Source organism: Lepisosteus platostomus, chromosome 4 (assembly GCF_059453375.1).
Source record: "Lepisosteus platostomus isolate fLepPlt1 chromosome 4, fLepPlt1.hap1, whole genome shotgun sequence".
Lineage (NCBI taxonomy): Eukaryota > Metazoa > Chordata > Actinopteri > Semionotiformes > Lepisosteidae > Lepisosteus > Lepisosteus platostomus.
Window position 1 is genome coordinate 8,342,874 of NC_142614.1, and position 24,798 is coordinate 8,367,671.

Consider the following 24,798-nt stretch of genomic DNA (forward strand, 5'->3'; position numbering starts at 1 on the left):
CATGAAAGCAGCGCTGGGATCAACTGCACGGGCCTGCGCCGAAATAGCTGGCGTGGTGTCTGGCAGTTCCTTCGAAGAACGCACAGCTGCGCAGATGCTGGTATCTGCGCTCCACAGACGCGCCTGCGCACGCCCCATGGCAATCGGGGACGCGCTTTCAGTTCCAGACAGCGCGCGCAAGTCTTGCTCAAAAATAGAAACCACTTTCTTCTAAAGGAAGAGACACGCTCTCACTAACCGACATAACGAGGGATGTAGGCCTCAGCACTATTCATTCAGCGCTTTCCAGAAATCCCGTGTCTTCAAGTTACTGATTTTTCTGAAAGCTTCATACTCATAATAAAATTAAAAAAGCTTAACTCATACTCAACTTCCACAGAAAACAACAATAATAATAATAATACCCCCTACACTTATATACTGCTTTTCTGGACACTCCACTCAAAGTGCTTTACAGGTAAGGGGGATCCCCTCCACCCCCACCAGTGTGCAGCCCCACCTGGATGATGTGACAGCAGCCATAGTGCACCAGTACTCTCCCCACACACCAGCTCTCAGTGGGGAAGAGAACAGAGTGATGAAGCCAGTTCAGAGGGGGGGATTATTAGGAGGCCATGATTGGTAAAGGCCAGGGGGAATTTGGGCAGGACACCGGGGTAACACCCCTACTCTTTTCGAGAAACACCCTGGGATTTTTAATGACCACAGAGAGTCAGGACCTCGGTTGTAAGTCTTAACTGAAGGACCGTACCTTTTTGGCAGTATAGTGTCCCCTCACAATATTGGGGCATTAAGACCCACACAGACTGCAGGGTGAGCGCCTCCTACTGGCCCCACTAACACCTCTCCCAGCAGCAGCCTTAGTTTTTCCCAGGAGTCTCCCTCCAGGTACTGGCCAGGCTCACACCTGCTGAGCTTCAGTGGGGCTGCTGGTTATAAGCTGCAGGGTGATATGTGTATTTATTCACTTTCATTGGTATGTGGCCCTATCTAGAAATAAAAATTCTTAAGAGCAAGAAACATGGAGGAAATTTTGACAAAACACCTATAATCAGTATCTGGTGAAAGTAACCCCTTACTATTAAATCTTTAGGCAAACATAAAATCAAAACGAATTTAAGGAACATAAATGAATTATAGCTGATTTTTAAAAAATGATTTAGTTAAGGAACAATAACTTTTAAAAATCATCTCTTACGCACTTAGCATGTGTGTAATGGCGGGTTTTTTAAAAAAAGTCACTTTCCTCAACACTGTCTGTGAAAGGGATATTGCTTTATGAATGTGCACACGTCTCCAGGAACAATAGAAAATAAAAAAAGGTGAATTCCACAGTGACATAACCTCACTACACTGCTCCGGAAAAGGGCATTGGCAAATCAAGTCAATAGAAAAGCACAGATTGAATGCTTCTTGACCTAACTACAAAATAAATACTCCTACAACACAAAATACTCATTGCTTTTAATGTATACTACTGAAATCTATATAGGTTGTACTTACTGTACTTTGATATACCATAAGCCAGTTTGTCAGGATAGGCTCCAGCTCCACCATGACCCTGAATTGGAGGGAGTAGTTAGAACATGGATGGACAGATATCAAAACCCAGTACAGGGTTTATTCCATTTTATATTTCACATAATTAACTTAAACTTTCATTAATGAAACCATCTGAGGTCATTGGGGATAAAAGGTACTATATAAAGATAAGATGTGCAGGCTTTATATGTATAAAGGTATAAAGTGTCTGTTATTCACTAAGAAATGCTTTAGAAGATTTTCTTACTTCATTTTGTGTTTTATTTTTACCCTTATTTAAGTAGATGTGTCAATTGAGAAGAAATTGTCATTGACGGTGAGGACCAGGCTGAAACATATAAGCCCCCTGCAGCAGAGCTCAAGTTAGAAAAATAAGATCAAGTCGAAAATGTAGAAATCATAGCTAGCATGAGCCAAGTATCCGTGAATAGGAATTTAATTATATAAAGAGACCCTCAGACACAGAAGTAGATCGTTTTAGTGGAAACACTTTTAACACTGGAAAGAACAATACCCACAAGAACAGTACATGTTCAGTGTGATGGCTTGGTCTTAAATTCTAACACAGAAACACAAAGAACTGTTGTAAATTAGATGGGGTCATCCAGTTGTTTTTTTATTTCTTCCTTGCCACATTCCTTATCAGTGACTGTACAATGGCCATCAACATTTTGCCCACTTTCCATATTTGAACGGAGCAACTGTACCCCAGTCTTCTACGACGGTAACCCCAATACACTTGGGATGAGACTCACAGTTGTGTACTGTTATTCTTCAATGGCTGCCATCACACAGCACAACACAGGTAACAACAGCTGTAGGCCACAGCATGTAGATAAACAGGCTGTAGGGACACACAGGTGTCCAGTGTGGAGAGAAAAAGGCTGTAGGGACACACAGGTGTCCAGTGTACTGAGAGAAACAGGCTGTAGGGACACAAAGGTGTCCAGTGTGGAGAGAAAAAGGCTGTAGGGACACAAAGGTGTCCAGTGTGGAGAGAAAAAGGCTGTAGGGACACACAGGTGTCCAGTGTACAGAGAGAAACAGGCTGTAGGGACACAGGTGTCCAGTGTGGAGAGAAACAGGCTGTAGGGACACAGTCGTCCAGTGTGGAGAGAAACAGCCTGTAGGGACACACAGTCCTCCAGTGTGGAGAGAAACAGCCTGTAGGGACACACAGGTGTCCAGTGTATTTAGGGATACAAACACTTAATGGGCAACAGGCAGGCAGGAAGTGGTCCCAGAAGAGGACTGGTGTCCACAATGACCCAGCACTCTTTGCTGCTGCTTTTAATCTTATTGTAATTACCCCACCTGGTGGCAAAACGTGCACACTACCACCCACAGAATGCAGCACCACCTGTTGCACCCAGGGCCACCATATCATCCGAAGACACGCCATACCAGATACATAAGAAGAAAAAACACTTACTGCACCATAATTCAACAGAGGATATTACAAAACACAACACTTAACAAAAAATTATTTATTTTTATCCAGTTCCCTTTAGGCAACATCTAGATCACACACACCTCTGGAAATGGTCATGTGTTTATAAAATTGCATGACAGCCTGCAGAACTAGCAGACTCCACTTAGGTCATAAGGTCTGGTCTCTATTCCAATGGCAGGAAGGTACTGCTGCTGTAAATTCTGCATTTTCAACCGCCCTCCAGCCCAGAACACGTGGGGAGCTTACAACCACACTTAAATCAGCACTAAAACTGATAAGGATAGGGTTGTCAGCATCTTTCATTCCTTAATTGACACAGCTTGTAACAAAACGACAAAAACATTACTTGTGGTCTCACTGCAAACATGGAAATGATAAAAATCTTGTTACCAGGAGCAGAGCAATTAGAGAAACAGGGGCACTGCTTGATTAAATGGGACAAACGTTTGTGACCAGAGACCACTGGGCACAAAACTTCAATGGATGGAAACATGCAGGTAAAGAACATTTCAACAGCAGCGCTGGCTTTCAACAATGTCAATACCGAGTCCATGGCGACTTGAACTGCCAGGTCCATCTCCCTCTGGAGCTGGGCTGGGAAAAGGGTGCAGCAGGCATTGATATAAAGAATTTTACCTACTACAGGTGTGGCAGATGCACAGTGTTGTGGATGTTTTACAGCCTGCTGGTGGTTGGCTGGGGGGGGGAGGGCTCCTCTGCTGTACCCAGCAGAAGCTGCAGCATTAGGAAAGCTGGCAGCAACCAGGAACAATCATGTGAACGGTAAAGACCGCAGGCGCGTTGCCTGAACACTCTCACTGACCTCCGGATTAGTTAGAACAGTGTTCTGTGAAACAAAGGAAGCGAGCAGCTCCCTTTAAAATGATAGAAAACTCAAGAATCTAATAAAGATCAAGATCAATAAAGAGATGCGGAGGTGAGATTTTGTGTTTCTCTTCGCAGGAAGGTGGGCTTCTTGTTGACTATTGTTCTCCAAAGACGTGCTGTCAGCATGACCAGTGCAGAATCCTCTCTTTTTCCACTTGCGAGCAGAAATGGCCATTCCGGAAAAAATCCGGCGTGATTATAATTAAGCAGATTCAGGATATGACATGTCTACAACGTTTTGGCCCAGATATGTTGAAACAGCACCTTTCACCCTGCAGTAACAGGGTCGTCCCACAGTTAATCAGATCAAGTTAAATATTTTCTTGACCGTTCTTGGCATGTCACCGCAGACTTCTCAGGAGAGGAGCAGGACAGGAGCAGTAAAGGACACAACTCCTCAGACAGACTCCCTTCCCAGGTGCTACTCGAGTCAGGTGGCTCCTCCAAGTCAGACATCCAAGTCGTCATCCGGGTCCTCCTGGTCGAAATCATCGGCAGCGTCAGGCTCATACAGAATCTGCCCGCCGCCGGCACGGGGCCGCAGCAACGCCGACTTCCTGTGAGAGAGAGAGAGAGCGAGAGACACAGTGACGGTGATTGCCAGCAGCCATATCACTCTGCAACTCACAACTGGCAGCCCACTGAAGCTCCGCAGGTGTGAGCCTGGTCAGTACCTGGAGGGGAGACCTCCTGGAAAAACTAAGGTTGCTGCTGGAAGAGGTGTTAGTGGGGCCAGCAGGGGGTGCTCACCCTGCAGTCTATGTGGGTCCTTATGCCCCAGTATAGTGATGGGGACACTATACTGTAAACAGGCGCCGTCCTTCGGGTGAGACGTAAAACCAAGGTCCTGACTCTCTGTGGTCATTAAGAATCCCAAGGTGTTTCTCGAAAAGAGTAGCGGTGTAACCCTGGCGTCCTGGCCAAAATTTCCCATTTACCCTTATCAATCATGGCCTCCTAATCATCCCCATCTACGAGTTGGCTTCATTACTCTGCTCTCCTCCCCACTGAGAGCTGATGTGTGGGGAGAGTACTGGTGCACTAAGGCTGCTGTCGCATCATCCAGGTGGAGCTGCATACTGGTGGCGGTGGGGAGTCCCCATTACCTGTACAGCGCTCTAACTGGAGTGTCCAGAAAAGTGCTATAAATAATTAATTATTATTATTATTATTTTTATTATTATTACAACCGCGCCACCCCCTTTCAGACTGCCATTGGCTTAAATCACCCTCTAGGTGGCACTGCTGTAACACATAGTTACCACCTGTCACCTGTTAATCCACTGGAAATCTCTACCACTGCTGGGTAGGATGAGCAAGCGCTCAATATAAGATTGTAGGTGACATTTCACTTTCACGTTTTGAAGGCAGAGAGCAAGTAAATGCTGGAAGGATCCTGGGAGAGGCAGGTGTAGTCTTACTTCTCCTGGCTGAAGGCGAAAGGCAGGGCCAGGTTGTCCTTCGCCTGGCGCTCGTGCTCTGATAGTCGGAGGTTGAATGTGAGGTTGGCGGCCGGGTCAGCCTGCGGAGCCGAGACAAACAAGCAGTGTTAGGAAATGTAGCGTTGAGAAAAGGAGAGGGAGAGCAGCATCTGCAATACAGGTGTGTCAGTGTGTGTGTGTGTGCTGGTGAATTCAGGGGGAGTGTGAGAGGAGAGGGACAGCAGTGGCTCTAGCAGTGTCTACAGTACAGTCAGGTGTGACAGTGTGTGTGTGTGCTGGTGAATTCAGGGGGAGTGTGAGAGGAGAGAGACAGCAATGGCTCTAGCAGTGTCTACAGTACAGTCAGGTGTGTCAGTGTGTGTGTGTGCGCTGGTGAATTCAGGGGGAGTCTGAGAGGAGAGGGACAGCAGTGGCTCTAGCAGTGCCTACAGTACAGTCAGGTGTGACAGTGTGTGTGTGCTGGTGAATTCAGGGGGAGTGTGAGAGGAGAGGGACAGCAGTGGCTCTAGCAGTGTCTACAGTACAGTCAGGTGTGTCAGTGTGTGTGTGCTGGTGAATTCAGGGGGAGTGTGAGAGGAGAGGGACAACAGTGGCTCTAGCAGTGTCTACAGTACAGTCAGGTGTGACAGTGTGTGTGTGCTGGTGAATTCAGGGGGAGTGTAAGTGATGGGGAATAGCAGGTTCTGTTTCAATGTGTAATGTACATTAAGCTGAGGAATCTAACACTGACGCGTGAGGGCTGTGTGTACCTGAGAATCCTCTGGCTCTGGCTCTGTCAGGCCTGGCTGGCTGGGTCTGCCGTACACTTGCACTGAGAGATCCTCTCCTACACTGAAACATTCCTCCTGGCCAGCAGAAAAACACAGTACAGAACACTTCATAACACATACACACTGAATAAAACCTACATGTCAGGTTCAATGTTTTAAGTGCTACAGAATAGAACAAGACACCAATCAAATGGTTTCTGCTTGACTATTTGTCCATAGCCGTCAACACACAAGAAATGAGAAATCTGCACAAAACCATTATAATGATATATGAAACTACAGCTGTTTTTTTAAAACAGTTGTCTCAGGTGGCAAGTGCATGCCAGCGAGCCTTCCAAACCCAGCATGCTGGGTCCCCTCACCTCTTGCAACACTTTCCCCGATTTGATGCGCTGTGTCGTCATGGCGATGCCCTGCGGCGCTGCCTCCCCGACCACGCCCCCCAACCCGGAGAAGGGCGTAACCGTGACGACTGTGCTGGCCAGGTGGCACACGCTATCCACCATCCCATGCTGGTGAAGGTCAGAGTGCAGGAGGACCAGGATACGTTTCAGCAGCCCATCTGTGGACACACAGACAACGGATCAGAAGCCAAAGCAGACAGACAAGAGAAGATGTTGTAATGACATAATAATGGCCGAGCATGATGCTGTTCTGCTCGGGGAATTCTAGCAGTAGGCAGTCATGGTTCCACCTGAGTGATGTGTATACTATAGAGATCAGCCTGTTCTCCGAGCCAGCATTCCAGATGCCCCACCCCAAAGTGTTGCTGATCCCTCACTACCCCTGTTGGGTCCTGACCTCTCCTCAGCTCCTGCAGTGACTGGCAGACGGAGGCCGTGGGGTTGTGCCGCAGTACCCAGGACAGCGAATCCACAGCCAGCGTCACCGGCTCGGGCCCCCTGGACTGGCTGATCTGCGCCCGGATTTCCTGGGCAGAGAAGTGGAGTGCCGTGAGCTGGCCCGTCCCCATCCCGGTCCAGCAGAGGGGGTCCGTGTATCCGTTGTGGAACACCAGACTGCCGGGAAAGGAAAGACAGAGAACAGGAATTCAGGAAGCTGAGACAGGCCATCCTGAAGATCGACCTGGTCAGATCTCGAAAGCTAAAGGGCAATTTCATAGTCAGCCATTGCATGGACTCAAGAGCTCAAATAAAGCACTATTTGGCCAAAGGTTTTGCTCTTAGACCCAAATGGCTATTTTTCAAACACAAAAATGATCTGGCTTATACCTCTTGTTAAGCTTGCTTCCTTTCTTGCAATACCCTACCCCAGGGACTCCGCATTCAACATCTGGGAACCCACACAACTGCTCATTTGTTTTTTCAGTTTAAACATGTAGGAGATTGCCTCTTAACTATTGTGTTTCTTAAAAAATCTTCTAATGTAGGTCATTTTAGGTCAGGTGCCCCTAATCTTGGACCTGAAGGGCTGCCACATCTGCAAAGCTCTGCCAGCTGATGACATGGGAGAAGTTGCTAAATTGGTCTCATTAAGAAAATAATGAGCTGATGGAGATGTTTAAGAGCCGAGCTGGAATGAAAACGTGCAGCTACCCCCCATGACCAGGGCTGCCTGCCCCACCCTTAAATAAATGTTAACTAAAGAATAATAATAGAAACGACTGACACAGACAGGTAAAGGGAACATTTTCAGTGGAGATCATAATTTTATTTCGCAGGGTCAAGTCTGCGGCAAAACCAAGTGATGCCACCTTCAGACGGGGATGTTTGATGGGATCAACAGGGAATGAAGTACAGGACTTAATTCTCTCCCACCTTTTGGCTGCTTCACCATCCAGCCCAGCCCGCAGCTCCTCCTCGGAGACATCAAACCCCAGAACATGGACAGACTCCTTCCTGAAACACAGCCGACATCAGACACATTGTCTTCAATGGGTCCTAGTTCTCTAAAGTCCCTCAGCCAGAGACTGGGAGGGAATTTCAAGTAGCCAATCGGATCAAAACCTGCAAACTTCTGGGACTGAACGTGGGAAGAACACAATCCGTCCAGATCCTTCACTCTGAGTAATCAACATTCTCTCCCCTGCAGGTGCTGGAGAGGGTGCTACAGACCAGAAACTTAAAAAACAATGTTGTGCCTCCAAATAAGGTGGGTGTATGATAAAAAAATGACTATTTAATCCTTTTTCTTCCCCCACTTGGCACAAAGAAGATGCCAGCGGACAGGCTATCTCACCGTCTCAGTGCAGCATTGACGCAGCTCTTCAGAAGGCGTCGGCCGGGGCAGTTCACAGAGTCTGGGGCAAAACAAGAAGGAGGGTAGGAAAGGAAGAAGAATAACAAACAGGGAATTATATTGACTCAGGTAAGCAGGATTAATCAGCCCAGACCCAGAGTGGAAACTGCAATCCAAAGTCATCTAGTCATATCACCGTGTGTTTTTGCTATTAAACTCAGATCTGGTGAGGCAGGGGAAGAGTCAGTCCGAATTAAAAATCCAATAATAGCTACACAGTTAGCAGAACACTGTAATTACTGCGATACTGTATTCAGAAGAAGACTAGGTGGTCCAGTTGTTAAGGCAGAGCTCCCAGCTAAGAGTACCCCAAATCTGCCCCCGAAACCCTGTTTTTGTGTCCACCTTAGCAAGTCACTGAACCCCCTTGTCCGTCAGGGAAGGAAATGTCAAACCAAAGTCCTCTGCATCACTAACTCTGCAGTAGTAGTTCTGGATGCATAATTCACCTCAGTGATCTCTGTTAACTTACTGGATTATGGCACAAATGTTGTTACAATCACCCAGTGACGATTGCGCAACTGTAATAACACCTCATAGTGCAATTCTAGCAGAAGATCACATGAACATAGAATGATGAAACTTTGTACAAACGAGTCCTGGTGGGGAAGTAACTTACAAGGATTGCTTAGAATGCAATTAAAATGCAATAGGTGGAGAACACATACAGTTTCCAAAAAAGACATCCGTGCAATCCATGTCCTTGTAATAATCATTCCACCTGGGACAGGCCTGTTAAACTCTGTGTTTTGACCAGAGGTATCCAAGCCTGAGTTCTGAGGAGCCCCAGTCCAGTATGTTTTATATGTAACCCAGGCGTCTCAAATTCAAATCCTGGATGTCCTGGTCTCTTCTGCATTTAGTTCCAACCTGACTAGTTAATAAACAAACAAGGATTTTTCTTCAGCTATTTAACTACTGCTCACAAAAGACATTCCATTCATTTTTAGCTACAGTTACTTATAAATTAATTTGGGTCCTTTTTAGACATATCTCAGTTATGCAGCTAATTAAATAATTTGGCCAATTACGTAAGTGAGATCAGGGATTGAACAAAAACCCAAAGATGGTGGGCAAAAAAAAAGATCTACTCCAGGTATTATGTCTGAGACCCCTGTGCTAAACCCTCCATTTCTAAATTTATTTAAATTTAATCGAAGAAACAGGTTATTTGTTATAAGTAATTTAGTGTTCATTTGGAACCAGTTCCCTTAACTGAGCAAATAACTTGCTTAATTGACCAATAACTTACAAGTCCACCAAGTCGTTAAAACACAGATGAATTAATGAGAGCTATAAAACTACCCAGAAGGAGAACTATAGACCTCATATGACTCCCTGTTAATGTAATCTAGGGTACGGGTATTCGTGGAGACTAATAATTCAGTTTTATATAACGCCAGCAAGAAGGGTTATAACAAAAAATGATCCGATTGCCATATAATGAAAAGAAGAAATAACTCGAACAATGGGAAAGTCATCGAGCTGGTGTGCGCTGCACTGTGGATTGACTGGTTCTGTGGTCAATTTACCATTTCTACATTAATTTCAAAATACTGTTACACTGTATTTCTTTCTTTTGCTAGAGGACGTAATTTGAGGAAAACGATAACCACGGAGGTTGTTGGTGTAAACGCGCCGGTGGGGCCCGACTCTCTATATTCAATGGAGCTGTTCGCTAGCGAGTTTAAAAAAAACAACATACTTCCCCTATTCCTATCTCTTCTGTTTTTATTTACCTTTAATGACGACAAGTCCTCCCCCTTCCGTTCCATCGATTATTTCAAGCAACATAACCGAGTTTACGGGGGAACAGTCTGCCGATACAAAAGCCAGACTCCCTCGGTAACCCCGCAGCACACAACGAGGCTTGGCCTCTCCACCATGCGGTCTCTTCGCGCTTTAGCGCCGGATCGGCTCTCCACTCTACGCCGAGGATCGAGGGCCTGTACAGACTATGATAGAAACAGTGAGAAGTACAGTATTGTCATTCTGTCATGCATTTTGGTCCCAAGGCGCATCTGAAGAAAGGAAGTTTGAAAATAACTATACGATAACTTAAAATTTAATGTTCTATCTTTGTTATAAAATCAGTCATTTTTCAAGTTTGTAAAAAAGATGAACGTACACGCAGATGAGTTTTGACTTTCACGATAACGTATAAAGTTACTCACACCCTGAGTATTCAATACTCACTATCGTACAGAAGCAGCAAGTTATAGTCTGCCTTCAGCTCAAGTAACGAGGTAGAGTGTATTCATTTCACATCATTCTCCAAACGGAATGACAAGCCTGGTGATTATACTCCCCAGATTCCACTCCGCTTTTAGCCAGAAGAAAGACAACAAGAGTAACATAAATCTTTAGAATAAGTAGCTTTGTAGTTGTTCAAAAATACTTTCCAAATTAAACAGCACAATTAAAAAAAGCTTCCGTTTGCTAAAATGGGAGATGTAGTTTCTTGTTGTTTCTTTTCTAATGCTTGTCAATGCCTCGGTGTAACCAATAGAACGTCATCTCCCAGGATGCCCCTCAAAAGGTGACGTTCCCAGCGGTGTAGATGGAGAATGTATTTTCTTTTGCGTTCCCGTCAGGCGCCTCGCAGAGCACTAACTGCCGCGATTGGACTACATCTCCCAGAATTAAAGGCGCTCTACGGCAGCTCCCGCAGCAACCGCAAGAGGTCGCCGTGGAGTCAGTTGACAGTGAGTTAATGGTGGTGTTGGAGTGAGGCGCGCTGAAGACGACACGGAGACAAAATTTGGGAACTTTCATATGTTCGAAAACAAAAAGGTTATCTTCCCTCCCCCCCAGAAAATATCAACTGAGTTTCAGCCAGATTGGAACTTTAACGGCCGCTGACAGTTCTTTGCGAAGGGACTTATTTGAAGTTGGCTCGGGCAGGGAAGATTTTCGACAGCGTTGTGACGAAGAAACATTTTTTTTCTCTTTATTTGGGATAGCGGTTCTTCGGAAGGGACAGTCGGGGGGGATCCGGATTTTTAAAGTGTGGAGGGGGGCGCACGAAGGTGGATTGCCTGCTTCGAAAGCGCTGTGAGTCTCGGAAGGATTTTTTTTTTTGAAAAGGGCGGTTTTTAAACGCCTCCAGCGGCAGCCTTTTCGTCCCCGGGCCGGGGCTGAGGCTCCTGAGAGCCGGGAGTGAGTCTCCCCGCAGCCCGGTGTGGAGCGAGGCCTCAGGCGACAATGCTCGAAATTATGGCCGAGCATCAAGGTACCGTGACTTCATTATTAGACCCAGACCCAGTACGGATGGCTTCTAAAAACCCGAGTGCGGAAAGACAGTCGTGGCGCAAGCCGAGCCGGTCTGCGGGCGCTTTGTCTGTTTTCGCGATAGGCAGTTGTTTCGAGTGGCGTAGGGCGAAGAATAATTGAATCCGAGCCCCGCCAGACACGCACGGCACCGACGATCTTTAATTATGATGGTGGCCTTTGACGAGGGGAGTTTGTAGACGGGTTGAGCCGCAGCCTGATTCTTCTCTCATTGTCACAAGCTGACACGACAGGGGGGTGGAAAGTGCCGTCTGGTGTTTCCCCCCCCCCGAGACAGGAGGGGTGATCGTGTTCTGGCTGAGCCGAGTCCAAAAAAAAAAACAACTAAAAATAAAAATTAAATCAGTTTCTCCGCTTCTCTTCCCTCGCTTGCCTTCTGCCCGGATCCGTCTCGTCTTGCGCCCGGGCACGGTCTCGATTCGCCCTCGCAGGAGGGTGATGTTTCGTGAGGGGAGGTGGTGTGTGGGTTGGTTGGTTGGGGGGGCTCCGGTTGCTGGGACCCGGGGCGAGAGGAAAAGGTCCCCCCGAAATTGGGCTCCGATACCGCCGCCGAAAGCCCCACAAAAGCTCATCGGGCCCCGTCGGATGCGAGCTTGCCGCCCTGAGCCCGGCGCAGGAATGGCAGGCAGGCGTGTGAGCAGAAAGCGTCCCAGCTCTCCGCTCGGGGGCTGCAGACGTCGGGTGGCGGGGTTTTAGGTGGAGAAACTTCACATTCGGTACATTTCTGATCTCCAGTCTTAAAACGATCGCAGCACACCGGGGGCCGAGGCGCACCGTCACCTCCCGGGAGCTGGGCTGCGGATCAGGGGCAGAAACGTGGCTGAGTGGAGGAACCCTTTGTCGCGTCGATCGATCAAGTGTTTCATTTTTTTTTAAAAAAGGGGGGAAAAACTAAACTTTTTTTTCCTTTTCTTACAGATACCCTCCTGAAATGCAAATCGGAGCCTCTGGTGAGTAGCAGCGGCAGATAATAATAATGGAGTGTTTATCTTTGGCGAGTTGGGAGTCACATGACGCATGCGGCTCCGGCTGCTTCTGAGTGGAGACTGACGGCGAGGCGGTTTCTCTCTGTGTCGGGGACTCCCGTCTGCTTTTCCGCCTTGCTTTGGGAAGGGGGGGCGCTGTGTGATCGGACGGGATAAGTCAGTAGTTCTGAGGAGGGCGAACTGAGCCGACGGGGTTCCATCGTGGGGTTTTCCGAGTCGTGACCGCGGTCCACCCCAGAGCGCTCGTTATCTAGCCGGGTGGGTGGGTGCCGGCTACAGCCCGGATGAACTGAGGCCGGTGACGCTGTGAAGTGCGCCTGGGCTCGCTGAGATCTGCTATAACGCTGTCACGGCAGTCGTCTCTCGGCGTCTGCACCGAGTGTGACGGGTTCTAGGCTGGGCCGGGGGAAGCTGCTTTCAAGAACTGAACGTCATCCGCAAGGACGACCTCTGCATGATGTGTCGTTTGTGTGGCGATTGCCCGTGTAACCTTAGGAACGGAATCCCTTGCAAACGCTCTGTAACGTGCATTGCGTCCCGTGTCCGGTTCCGGTACCGATTGCATGGAGGGAAGCCGCCAAACCGGACGCGTCTGTTCTGCAGATGAATTGGGAATCGGCTCACGGGCTGGAAATAGCCAGCACCTGCTGTGGATTGGGGGGGGGGGCTTTTACCTTCAAACCCGCTTGAATTGTAAGGAGAGAGCGCGGCCCGACTCCGGTGCGTGGTCCGGAGTGGAGAAGGCTTTGGCTGCTGGCGGCGGCGAAAATAGAAGATGCCGCTCCAGAGAGAGAGGGTGACGACGATGAAGCCGTTGTACCCGGAGCGTGCTCTCACCGGGATCGGGGTGCAGGAGAGCCTGGGAGGGGTGGCCTGGACGGATCTGGAGGTCCGGTACCGTCGTCGCCGGATCGAGTGGACGCGGGCCCATCCAGTAACTACAATCCAGTAACTGGTTTCTCTTCTCCATGTTGTGGCTGGCAGTTTTGCTAGCTCAGTCTTCGTGCCCGTGAGAGATAAGACTGCTTACGAGCAATCGTGCTTGCCGTGGTGGCACAAGGGAGTGTTTCAGATGGAGAAGCATGCCCAGTGGTTATTTGTAAGCCTGCTATTCCCAACAGCCAGGGAAGTGCAGCTCTGTTTCCAGAAATATTTACCAAAAAAAAGCATAACGAGCTGATCTGTTTGGGATAACCAGGAATAGCTGGTTTATCCCAGTGGATACAAAAAAAAAGAGGTTTAGAGACTTTTGATTCACAAGGCCTGTTGTCCTAATCCTCCTGAATATGTGTTCAGCAGCCTGGCCCTGTGCTGATGTGATCTGTCTTTCAGCCCCCAGAGAGGAGGAAGAGGACAGTAGAAGACTTCAATAAGTTCTGCAGCTTTGTCTTAGCCTACGCCGGCTACATCCCTTCCACCAAAGAGGTGAGCATGCGTTTTGGGCTGGGTTTTCCTGAGAAGCAGGGTGACAGGGCTCTGGGGTAGAGGAGACAGGAGGACTCTCTGTACACAGGCAGCAGTGGGTGAGGTGTCCTGCTCCAATGGTGCAGCTTTGGTACAGAAGCTGTTCTGGATGAACGTGATCCTCCAGGACAGCTTCTGTACCATAGCTGCTACGCTGGTGTCTGTGCGTTTGTGTTCTCTCTGGCTCATTCTGCTGCCCCCTGGGGTTGTTTCCCATGCGCTTTACCATGGGAACCAATAACTCCAGCAGTCGGAGGTTTTGCACAGATTTCCTTGAGGTCTGAGGAGAGTAAAACCGACCGGCGATGCCCACTGCTGCGGTGCACCTAGCCCCACTGATTGGCTTCAGCGGAAATTGCAACACGGATAACTTTCCCCCCACATTCTTCATTGCAGGCACTGTTAGAAGTGACTAGTTTTGAAAACTGGTGAGTTTAGCTATGAGCTGTTGTGGGAAAGAGAGGAAGATCTGGTCTGATCACTCTTCAGCCTCTTGGCAGTGTTGGACCTTACTTGTTGTTTATGCTTGTCGTCTTTTGTTCACAAGGTACCTTTTTTTTCATGTGCTTTGTCTTATATCCTGTAGCTTCTTACAAGACTCAAGCTGTGTTCTGTGCATTTCTTGTGTATAAGGTTTTTTAAGTTGCCCTTCCTGTTTTTTCGTTGGCAACAATACGCGTTTAATGTGTTTTGCCTCGGTGCAGCATTCTTTACAATTGCTAACGCAATTAGTCCCAGCAGTCAGTGTGGTGCTCTTTTAAACTGCAGACTCCCTCCTTGCTTGTTTTCCAGGAGCCCTCATGGTCTCCAGCCTCCTCCAGCTCCCCCAACAGCAGCTCTGGTGTTTCAGGGGAAGGGGTGGGCGTGGAGGGCTGGCCGCACGCCACCTCCGACTTGCACACTATCCAGACCTTCGTGAGGAAGGCCCGTGCCTCCAAGGGCAAGAGCCTGCGGCGGCTGCACTCGGACAGCACCCTGCTGGACAAGATGAGGCTGAAGGACTCCCTGTTCGAGGGCCAGCGCAGCGCAGGCCCCAAGGCGGAGCGCAAGAAAGACAAGAAGCTGAAAAAGTTGTCCCTGGGCGGGAGGGAGGAGAAGCGTGCACGCATCAAGCGCAGCAAAAACCCCAAGCCCACCAAGGGCCTGAAGAAGCTCAAGAGCAGCTCCGCCCACAGCGAAACGGACTCTGAGACTGGCCCCGCCCAGGAGGAGGGGCACAGTCCCGCGGAGGAGCCGACGGAGCCCAGGAAGGCCAATCAGAGTGGAGGGGAGGGGCTGGTGGAAATGCTTGGTGGGGAGTCAACCCGGGAGGCGGAGCTCAGCTCCAGTGAGGGCGAGACTTGGATCGCGGATGAAGACATCATGGTGGAATCAGGTGAGTTAAGAAAGTGTGACGACTTCGTGCCGTAATCATAAGCGCCGACTACGTTAATGTGACCAACCGACTCCTGAATTCTAGAAGTGATCTTGATCCAAGTCCAGGTTGTGCATCATAATGGCTTCGGCACACCAGATCCCCACACCATGTCGTAGTATTGTCCAAATACTGCAGGAATTGGGGTGGGAAAGAGTTGGCTTGGGTGATTTTTATACAGTGTAGGCAAATAATTGGAAGTGCCTGATCTACACTTACTTGCCTTAATTAGGAGCTGGATAAAGTACAGTATGTAGGCAGTTCTCTGAGGCCACAGTGTTAGGATTTCTCAGAAAAGGTTTGATTTCCTAACCTTGTGTCTTGTCTCCTCCCAGGGGACGACTCGTGGCACCTGATCACCTGCTACTGCGGCAAGCCCTTCGCAGGACGTCCCATGATCGAGTGCAACCAGTGCGGCGTCTGGGTGCACTTGTCCTGCGCCAAGATTAAGAAATCCAATGTGCCCGACATCTTTTACTGCCACAAGTGCAGGGACTCTCGGCAGGACCGGCGCTCGGGGCACAAGAAAGACCCCTGAAGATGAGGGCCCACCCTCCCGCGTCCCACCCTCCCGCGTCCCACCCTCCTGCGTCCCCCGTCCCTACCCACACTTGCACACAAGGACGAAGAAGCCATCGGTCAATGCCCTCCGCCTCTCCTCTTCTCCAGACTGCCCTCTCTGTGTGCCAGGCTGCCTCAGTGGCAGTGCTGGGGGTGGGCCCAGGTGGCAAGGAGCCCCTTAACTGCAAAAGAGATCTCTTTACTAAGGATTGCAACGTGTTCACTATCTCTGTGTGCAACATGCTTCAAGTCACTTAATCGGGGGAAATTTTAACTTGGTGTTTGATACACATAGCCACACTGAGAGTGCCTGTTCTGAGGTGCGCTGTAAGTACATAATGGCGATAAGTGCAGGTAGAGTTGCACTGTGTCCCACGCCACTTTTGTTTCAGAAATACTTGATAAAAGGAACCTTATATAAGCTTTTCTGTTGATTTCCTTATACTCTGCCTTTGTCCTGTCTCTCGGTCTTTGGGGTTCAGGGTACCTAAGGGGAGCAAGCTGAATTCTCCTTGTGGCTCCCAGGTGCAGCTGGGAACGTGGAATGATTGGGGGTAGATGCGGTGAGGAGTGGGGTGAGATCGGGGCGGGGGGGAGACAGGAAGCCTGGTAGTAAGGCAGGTAGGGGGGTTTGTAAGGTGGGGTGGGGATGCTGGCAAGTCAAGCTCCTTTGCAGAGTGAGGGGCTCGGCTGCCTGGAGCTGCTTCCCCAAACAAACCAGGCCCCATCTGTTACTCTGGACTGGAAAGGGAAAAAGCAGCAAGTGTTGGAGGTCAGGTTGCCAGGGCTGAAGGTCACAGCTGTTTTACATGCGTGTAAATCTGAACTGGAAAAAGGGCTGTGTTGTTGTAACTTCAAGATGCAAGTTCTCAGGTGTCCTGATCCCGAAGTTATGTTGGCTTCGGAATTCCTCTGCCCATTTTGCACTTCATGTTTTCCCTGATTTTGTTTTTGTTTTTTTGGAGCTGTCGACAATCAACGGAGATTTTGTGCTCCCGGGTTTGGGAAGAATTGTCCTGCCGGTGCAACCGTGAAGGGAGTCTTTTGACGGGGCTGGGAGGGACGTTTCCTCAGCCTGTGTCCCAGCACACCTGTGAAGAAGCCACAGATCCACTGTTGTTTGAAAAGGGGCAGTAAGCTGGAACTGGAGGCAGCTATGATTTCTGAATAGAAAATACATCTCGCAGGCTGTATCTCTTTCTGAAACAGCCCCTCCCACCACCATTGTCAATGAGAAGGACGCAAAAAACGGTTGACCCCCAAGGGGTGGAGCTTTGCCTTGAGTTCAAATTGAGAAGCAAAAAGGAGTTCGGAAAGGCAGGCTGCTCAGTAAAACGAGAGCGGATACAGGTCTGTGGTGGGGTGGGGTCTTTTCGGAGCTGCCCTCCTCCGAGAGCGAGGTTGTTCCACGGCAGAGCTGCTTCAGTCCGGCTCGTCAGATTTTGCAGAGCTTGGCGTCCACCGTCTGAAAGCACTTAACGACCTCCCGCCCTCCTGACTCCCTCACCGGCCAGCGTCCTCTGGCAGGCCCCCCGGTTTGTTTTTTTGGTTTAGGTCTCCTGCTCCCACCCGTGTCCCAGCTCCTGAGTGTGTCCGGTCTCTCTGTCCGTGCCTTGGCCCCCCTTCACTATGACACTGCGAGGCTGTTCAGCATCTTACAGAAGGCAAGGAGAGGAGGTTAAAGATTCCAGCAGGGTTGAGGAAAAAAAAACTGTTTTTCTTTAGTTTCGCCATTGCGCAGAATTGTTTTTTTTTTTCTTTTTGTCTCGATTCCATTGCAAGAGGTCTCTTCCCAGCGGATAAGGAGCTCTGCTGCTGGGACTGTCGGACAGGAGTGCAATGCCAAGTAGCCCTTGACCATCCCCTCCTTTATTTCTTCAAGTGTTTGGAATTCTTTGTTGTTTTTTTTTGTGTACAGAAATGTTAATGCTGCTGTTGGCAGGTTTTTGTGTTTGTTAATTTTGGCGTATACAGGGGGGGCAGTCAGGGCATCTGCCTCCACAGCCTCTGTACATAGATTGTCCCTGAGGTTGTACATATGTGAGAGTAAAAGACAAAGCAAAGTGGATGTTATATTTTTGGCATCGGATGTGGTTTTCTTTAGGAAATCCTGCTTGAGAAATAAATTTTTTGGGGGATCTTATTCGAACCTCTTGGGTGTGTTTGTGTTTTGCTTGTGCCTGGAAGGCGTTTGGAAAGGGTACAGCCGATAGCCCTGTGGAGACACAGGTGCTCACTTTGTCGAGACACGAGCTGTGCTTCCTGATTCGACCTGCTCCGGAAGTGCCCCTAACTCCCGATTGTGGGGTACCCCCCTCCCTACCCCCAGTAGTTTTCTGTATCTCCTCTCCTGAACCATTCATACAGTGGTCTTATTTGTCAGTTTCTTTCCTCACCTCCAAACAACAATCTAAAAACGACAGCCGCACCTAATAACACAGTTGGCATCGAAGCAGGGCGTAGGGCGAGTGAAGTTAACATTGCTAAAGTGTTGAGAGATAAGACTCAAAGGAGGGAGAACAAAAAGCAGGGAAGAGACTCAAGCATCTGGATAAATTAATAACATTCAGCATTGCATGCATGTCCAGATGTGCCAAGTTGATCTTAAAGAGAACTGTATATTCATAGTATGGAACCTTCCCCTAACTGCAGAGCTCTGTGTACTCAGCTGCTCTGCCCAGCACTTTCAACTCCAGGAGCCACGAATGGCGAGTTGAACCCGGGCTGTCCCCCCCGCCGGCGCCCACTGGTCTTGAAGCATCGCTGCCGATGAGTTTGTGAAAAACAAGTCGAACGCAGGCCTTGCAAAATCAACGTGTCCCCAGGTCTTTTTAAGGTGTTTAATTCTACTGATCATCTCAAAATACCAGCGTTGAATAGAAGCGGAGTCAACCAGAATTTCTTTTAATAAATGGCTTACTGCATAGAATTAAAAAACTATTTACAGTTTGCGTAAATATTTGTAAAGTTGTGGATACATGAAAAAAAAACCGCAGACAGAAATGACTCCTGGTGTTTCCATACACGACCGCAAGGGGGCGCATCAGTCGTTCACTTCCGCAGTTTCTGGCTTCAACAGGCGACCCCGGCTTTTTCTTGTAATGTCAAATGTGAAAAGAAAGCGGTTCAGTGCTATTCAGATTTTCTTTATTTTTTAGGGATTAAAATATATTGATCCCATTGTTTAGACTGAGGCTTAATTGCAACTGAAGCAGTTATTGGCGAGGAAAGCTACAATACTGGGACCAGCCGTGCCCACAGTCAGGTGCGCGCACACACACACACACACTATGTGTGCTTGTCAGCAATAGGCAGGTTGGACGTTATCTTTTGGAATATTTTTTTTTTGGCCTGGTGTTAATTTAGTGTTGGTAACACCTCCACTCCCCACGCACGGGCCTCCACCTCTGCAGCAGCATCTGTGTAGTACTCCCAGTAGTCTTCGGGGTCGTCCTATGGAAGGCGGATGAAGGGAGAAGGATGTGAAGATGACCTGCGTCAGGCAGCAATGGTACCGTCCGGTTCTGTCCCTCATTCCTGCCCCCCCCCGCCACCTCATGAGCACCCCCAGGTTGGCACACCCCTGAAGCCCTTCCTGCTCCGCCAGCCACTGCAGGCGTGGGTACTGATGCATGGCTACCCTCTGGTTTCTCCAAGGCTGCTTAGCAAAGTGCTTGAGGACTTACTCGTTTACTCAACCAGCAGCCATATCACCCTGCAAGTCCCAGCTGGCAGCCCCACTGCAGCTCAGCAGGTGTGAGCCTGGCCAGTACCTGGATGGAGACCTTCTGGAAAAAATAAGGCTGCTGCTGGAAGAGGTGTTAGTGGGGCCAGCAGGGGGCGCTCACCCTGTCGTCTGTGTGGGTCCTAATGCCCCAGTATAGTGATAAGGACACTATTCTGTAAAAAGGCACCGTCCTTTAAATGCGAAATAAAACTGAGGTTCTGACTCTCTCTGGTCTTTAAAAATCCAGAGAGACATTTCTTGAGTAGGGGTGTTACTCCGGCGTCCTGGCCTCCTAATGATCCCCATCTCTGAACTGGCTTCATTACTCTGCTGTCCTCCCCACTAATAGCTGGTGTGAGTGTACAGTGTGCCCTATGGCTGCTATCGCATCATCCTGGTGAGGGCACACATTGATTGTGGTGGAAGGGAGTCCCCATTACCTGTAAAGTGCTTTGGGTGGAGTGTCCAGAAAAGCGCTTTATAAGTTTAAACAATTATTATTATTTTGTTATTATTACACATTTACTCTGTGCCTTGCTCACCTTCTGGCTTTTGTGGCTGGAGAACACAGAGGTGCCGATGGAGTCGATGGGAGTGGAGACACGCCTCCTGTTGGGAGAGAGGTTTGCAGGGTAGCATGGGAACTGTTTTTGGGGCTAGTGGTCTCACAATGACCGGGGGAACTGCTCTGTATCCAGATAGGGTGTCAGGGACCCCACTCTCCCTGCAATCGAAGCCCCTCATACCTGTGGGCGGTTTGTGTGAGATCTCCTAACAAGCTGCTCTGTCTGTTTACTGGACAGCCTTAGTGCTGGTCATCAGGGCTTCCTAATGCCAGTGTTACCTTATGTAACGTCTGTAGCTTAATTCAACCTTTAATAAAGAAACGGGCTTCTGCAAGGCTGTCAGCTCTTCATGGAACGGTTCAGAGGAAACATCCAGCACATGTCAGAGCAGAGAACAGTTGAAGAGGTCTAATGAATCAGATCCACAGTTCATTTAAGGGGGTCAGCTACCTGTACAGATCTAAGAGCACCGCCGGGTCAGAACCCAGGAGATGCTGGGAGCTCTCAAGGGCTGGAACTGAGAACCCCACTCATATGCCTTCTCAATCGGAAAATACCTGGTTTTCCGTAGAGTGAATTGTCTGCTGACATGCAGTTTCTGCACTCTGCCAGGATCTGTGTTCTGGCGTGCTCTGGGCTGGGAGATCTCCTGGTGTGCTGCTCTCCGCACGGGCAGGGGAAACAGGAGCTGGTCCCTCCCCGCACTCACCTCTTGCCTTTATTTCTCTTGCGGGAGGAGCTGTGCGGCCGGCTGGAGATCCGCTTCAGGGGGGCTCGGAAAGGCGAGGGGCGCTGGCGCCGGATGCCCCCCTCGCTCGCGGTCTCCTCTGCCACCAGTGGCCACAGGAACTCGGAGTCCAGGTGCTCAGGCAGCGGGAGGGAGAGATCGGCATCCGGCAATGCCGCGTCCTGGGGAAAGAGTCACAGTCAGGACAGAGCGTGCACGCGCGCATACACACCACACGCATGGATACAAGCACACACACACACCACACACACGGACATGGACACGAGCGTGCACACACACCACGTGCACAGACACGAGCATGAATACACACCACGCGCACGGACACAAGCACGCACACGCAGACACAAGCATGCACACACATCACACACACCACACACAGGAATACAAGCATGCACGCACATCACACACACCACACGCAGGAACACAAGCATGCACACACATCATACACTTGCACGCTCTCATGCACACACTCATGCACGCGCTTATGCTCACACACCACACACATGCACACACACATGGACACACACAATATATCACACACCACACATATGCACAAACAGTTGGCCAGGGGAAGTCATGCAGTAGCACAAAGACAGTCAGAAGATTCCCCAAACATCCCAATACCTTTTTCTTTATATTTTCTGAAAGTATTGTCCGCAAGCTGCTAAGTGCAGACCACACTGATCAGTAAAAGCTAGACTTCCTGAGCTAGGGAAGTGGTCGCAGGGACTCCTGTCACCAACGAGACCTCTCATAACTGCACATACACAGTCTCCTACAGTCCTGTGCCATATAACTGCACATACACAGTCTCCCACAGTCTAGTGCCGTATAACTGCACATACACAGTCTCCTGCAGTCTAGTGCCATATAACTGCACATACACAGTCTAGTGCCGTATAACTGCACATACACAGTCTCCTACAGTCTAGTGCATAAAACAATCAAGTATTTTCAATTCAGACCCCGAAGCAAGGAACCTGACTGCCTAACCAGAATCAGTCCACAAGAGCTAAATACCCTTTAAAATCTGTGCATGTGGCAAAGACTAAACCACTTTTCTTTAAGGAATGCTAAATATCTCACCAACACGCACATGCTATTCAATGGAACAGAAACAAGACAGTACTAAGCGTCCACCTCTCTGGCAGAGCAGAGCGATGAGGTCTCTCCGCGCTCATCTGATTTTATTCGGCCGGCCATCCTGGTGCGGCTGAGTCAAAAGCACCTGTTTTTTTTATTTCCTTCACCTGTCTGACGCTGTCGGGCAGCAGGAAGGCTGAGACCTCCTCCAGGAGCAGGCAGAGCACCAGGATCTGCAGCAGACATCTGGGCTGCATCTGGGGAACAGGAGCACACCTGGATGTCAGGTGCAGAGCTGCTCCGAAAATGCTTTGCGGTGGCATTTCGGAGCCATCAGAGACACCAGGATTCCGGGCCGCATTCCCTGCTGGTTGGCACTAGCGTAATTCTCTGGTTAACTGGCGACACGAACCTCTTCCAAACGGTGCTGGAACCTGAAAGAAATTGCAGTTCTCTGGCTCGGCAGAGGATCCAGGCGGGAGGCGGGGAGGGGGGAGTGGAGAGGGAGAGAGCCCCTACCTTGGTCTTGTCAGTCGGGATGGGCGAAGCTTGGCGGTCGTGGGCAGGCCGGGGGCTCGCTCTACAGCTGTGCCCCTCTGTGCCGCCCATGCAGCGAATTTATACACCAGGAGGCAGGGTGTGTTTATATAGCGGGAGCCCCCTCCGCTGTGTTCATTAGGAGCGTGTGTGTGTGTGTGTGTGTGTGTGTGTGTGTTCACGCGCGGACGGACGGACGGGGATGGGTGGCTGTGCTCTTGGGCACGATAATTACAGCCCGTGCCCCTCCATCGCTGACCTCAGGTCAAAGTCATTAAACCTGGGCTTTTTTTTTTGTCAAGTTTTCTGGCGGCCCGCTTGCTCTGGACTCCTCCCACAAACAGAAGAAGGAAGCAGGTTGGTACGTGATCAGACGGCTGTACGGGGAATCCTCATGGATGCCAAGCTTAGATTTCAGGGGGAGTGTCGGCCATAGCTGGGGGGGGGGGGGATGGCTCAGGGGCTGACCTGGCTGAGGTCATGCCGGCAGCAGGATGCTGTAAAGGCAAAAGTGCAGGACGACTGAGGAAGAGACCGAAACCGGGCAACGGTGCCAAGCCAGTGTTGCTGGCCAATCAGCCCGTGTCGCAGGTTCAATCTATGCATTTACACAACACCCCCCCGCCACCTCCCAACGTAGGTTCGCTCCAGGCACCTGCCACCCTTTGTGCAAAGAGGAGGTGACTCCTACGTCTGTCCTGCATCTAACTGTCACATTTCCAGGTGTGTTTTTAATGTCACGTGCCTCCAACACCCACGTCACGGCAGCTCCAGGAAAAGTGCGCTGACCCCTGGAAGACCCCGCTCGCCGGCAGCCCTGAGCCGTCCCCGTCGGGGAAGATGCTCAGAATGGGCTTCGCTCGCTGGGAGCTTTACTGGAAATGAAACCACCGAACCAGCTTCCACAATGTGGTTGGGTAGCTGGTTCGAAACATTCTCCACCCTCTGGAAATTTCAGCTCGCAGTCCCAGATACGCACCCTGTTCGTCTGCGTCTTCAGATCCTTTCTTCAACGCAGCAGTGGTGAACTGCTATCTACTGTGTTGGCTCTGTCGATAAACTTTCAGGATTTTAAACCCCAATATCTTCCCCCACTCACACCTCTCACTGCGTGGCCTCCTCTGTTCAGGTGGAAAGAGAAGCGGCCCAGAGCAGGATCCTTTCATAGATCCTGGCGCAGGAAGGGAGAAAGCCAGGGCTGACCCTGCCTGAGCCGAGCCCTTGTTCCTTAAGGACCTGACCAAAGAGTGGACTGCTCGGCCACTGCTGGCAGCTTGAAGGTTTGGGTGGCTGAGGAACAGCACATAAGAAAATTAGGTAATTAGTAGCTAATTGGTCCAGAATGAAGCCAGGGTAACTGCCTTCAAGAGCTTGGCTGGGCAGCTTGCTCCATACTCCCACCACCCTTTGTGTAAAAATTAGACTGCTGTTTCTCGAAAGAGGCCAGGGTATTGTCTAGGAAGCTTGTTCCAAACACCCGCCACCCTTTGGGTAAAGACATGTCTTCTGTTCCCCTGTTTAAAATAATTCTGCACTGTTTCCCAAACACTCAGTGGAAGACAGGCAGAAAACATAACCACACTCTTTTCATGTCCTCACCCCAGTGTACTTAAAAAAAGTAACTCTTGTTGTTCAGAGGGCAAAGAGGACTGGGAGAAAGTGGACATAACTGAGATATGTGTCTAAAATGTGACCCCAAATCAACCCTCCACGGTAGGCAGCTGGCCAGTGGAGTGTGAACTGAGCTGTGGGGAGGGAGAGGGGGGGGCATCGATTTTTGAATTTTGGGCCCTACAGCACGCCAGACAGGGCTGCCAAGGAGAGGAGCAACACTGCACCGTCGCTCCGGAGATCAGCTCTGCGCTGCGGAGGAGGGGGTGCGCCCGGTGGATGTGCGGCCGTGACCATCTCGGCATCTCTCTCTCTCGCTCTCTCTCGCTCTACCCGCCGGGGGCGCTGGGAAGTCTCCGGGGCCACGCGCTCCCGCCGGGCTCAGGCTCGCTGCCATCGCTGCGCCCTGTCGCTAATGGGCGGAAAGAAAAGACGAGGACATCGGCGAGGGGGAGG

The 24,798-nt window shown here is 49.8% G+C and overlaps 3 protein-coding genes across 7 annotated transcripts; 1 reads left to right on the top strand and 2 right to left on the bottom strand.

Moving 5' to 3' along the window:
* Positions 1-2,125: 2,125 nt before the first annotated feature.
* Positions 2,126-10,901, bottom strand: elp5 (elongator acetyltransferase complex subunit 5). 3 transcript variants are annotated; one of them, XM_088628137.1, is made up of 9 exons: positions 10,551-10,901; positions 10,094-10,309; positions 8,295-8,355; positions 7,874-7,954; positions 6,897-7,114; positions 6,458-6,657; positions 6,075-6,170; positions 5,305-5,405; positions 2,126-4,440 (listed from the first exon to the last, which is right to left on the bottom strand). In XM_088628137.1, exons 2-9 carry the CDS (start codon positions 10,146-10,148, stop codon positions 4,332-4,334), a joined length of 921 nt encoding a protein of 306 aa, XP_088484263.1. In that variant the 5' UTR covers positions 10,149-10,309; positions 10,551-10,901; the 3' UTR covers positions 2,126-4,331. The 3 variants fall into 3 exon arrangements, with proteins under 3 accessions (XP_088484263.1, XP_088484264.1, XP_088484265.1); XM_088628138.1 differs by having other exon boundaries at positions 10,529-10,901; XM_088628139.1 differs by lacking the exon at positions 10,551-10,901 and adding an exon at positions 10,483-10,501.
* Positions 10,902-11,056: 155 nt separating this feature from the next.
* phf23b (PHD finger protein 23b) lies at positions 11,057-16,106 on the top strand. Of its 3 annotated transcripts, none has more exons than XM_088628134.1 (5): positions 11,057-11,586; positions 12,564-13,565; positions 13,964-14,056; positions 14,888-15,470; positions 15,845-16,106. In XM_088628134.1, exons 2-5 carry the CDS (start codon positions 13,407-13,409, stop codon positions 16,045-16,047), a joined length of 1,038 nt encoding a protein of 345 aa, XP_088484260.1. In that variant the 5' UTR covers positions 11,057-11,586; positions 12,564-13,406; the 3' UTR covers positions 16,048-16,106. The 3 variants fall into 3 exon arrangements, with proteins under 3 accessions (XP_088484260.1, XP_088484261.1, XP_088484262.1); XM_088628135.1 differs by having other exon boundaries at positions 12,564-13,520; XM_088628136.1 differs by having other exon boundaries at positions 11,058-11,586; positions 12,564-12,595.
* Positions 16,107-18,958: 2,852 nt separating this feature from the next.
* LOC148672411 (uncharacterized) lies at positions 18,959-22,818 on the bottom strand. The gene is made up of 5 exons (XM_088628140.1): positions 22,714-22,818; positions 22,362-22,451; positions 21,073-21,272; positions 20,340-20,406; positions 18,959-19,523 (listed from the first exon to the last, which is right to left on the bottom strand). Exons 1-5 carry the CDS (start codon positions 22,801-22,803, stop codon positions 19,428-19,430), a joined length of 543 nt encoding a protein of 180 aa, XP_088484266.1. The 5' UTR covers positions 22,804-22,818; the 3' UTR covers positions 18,959-19,427.
* Positions 22,819-24,798: the final 1,980 nt, after the last annotated feature.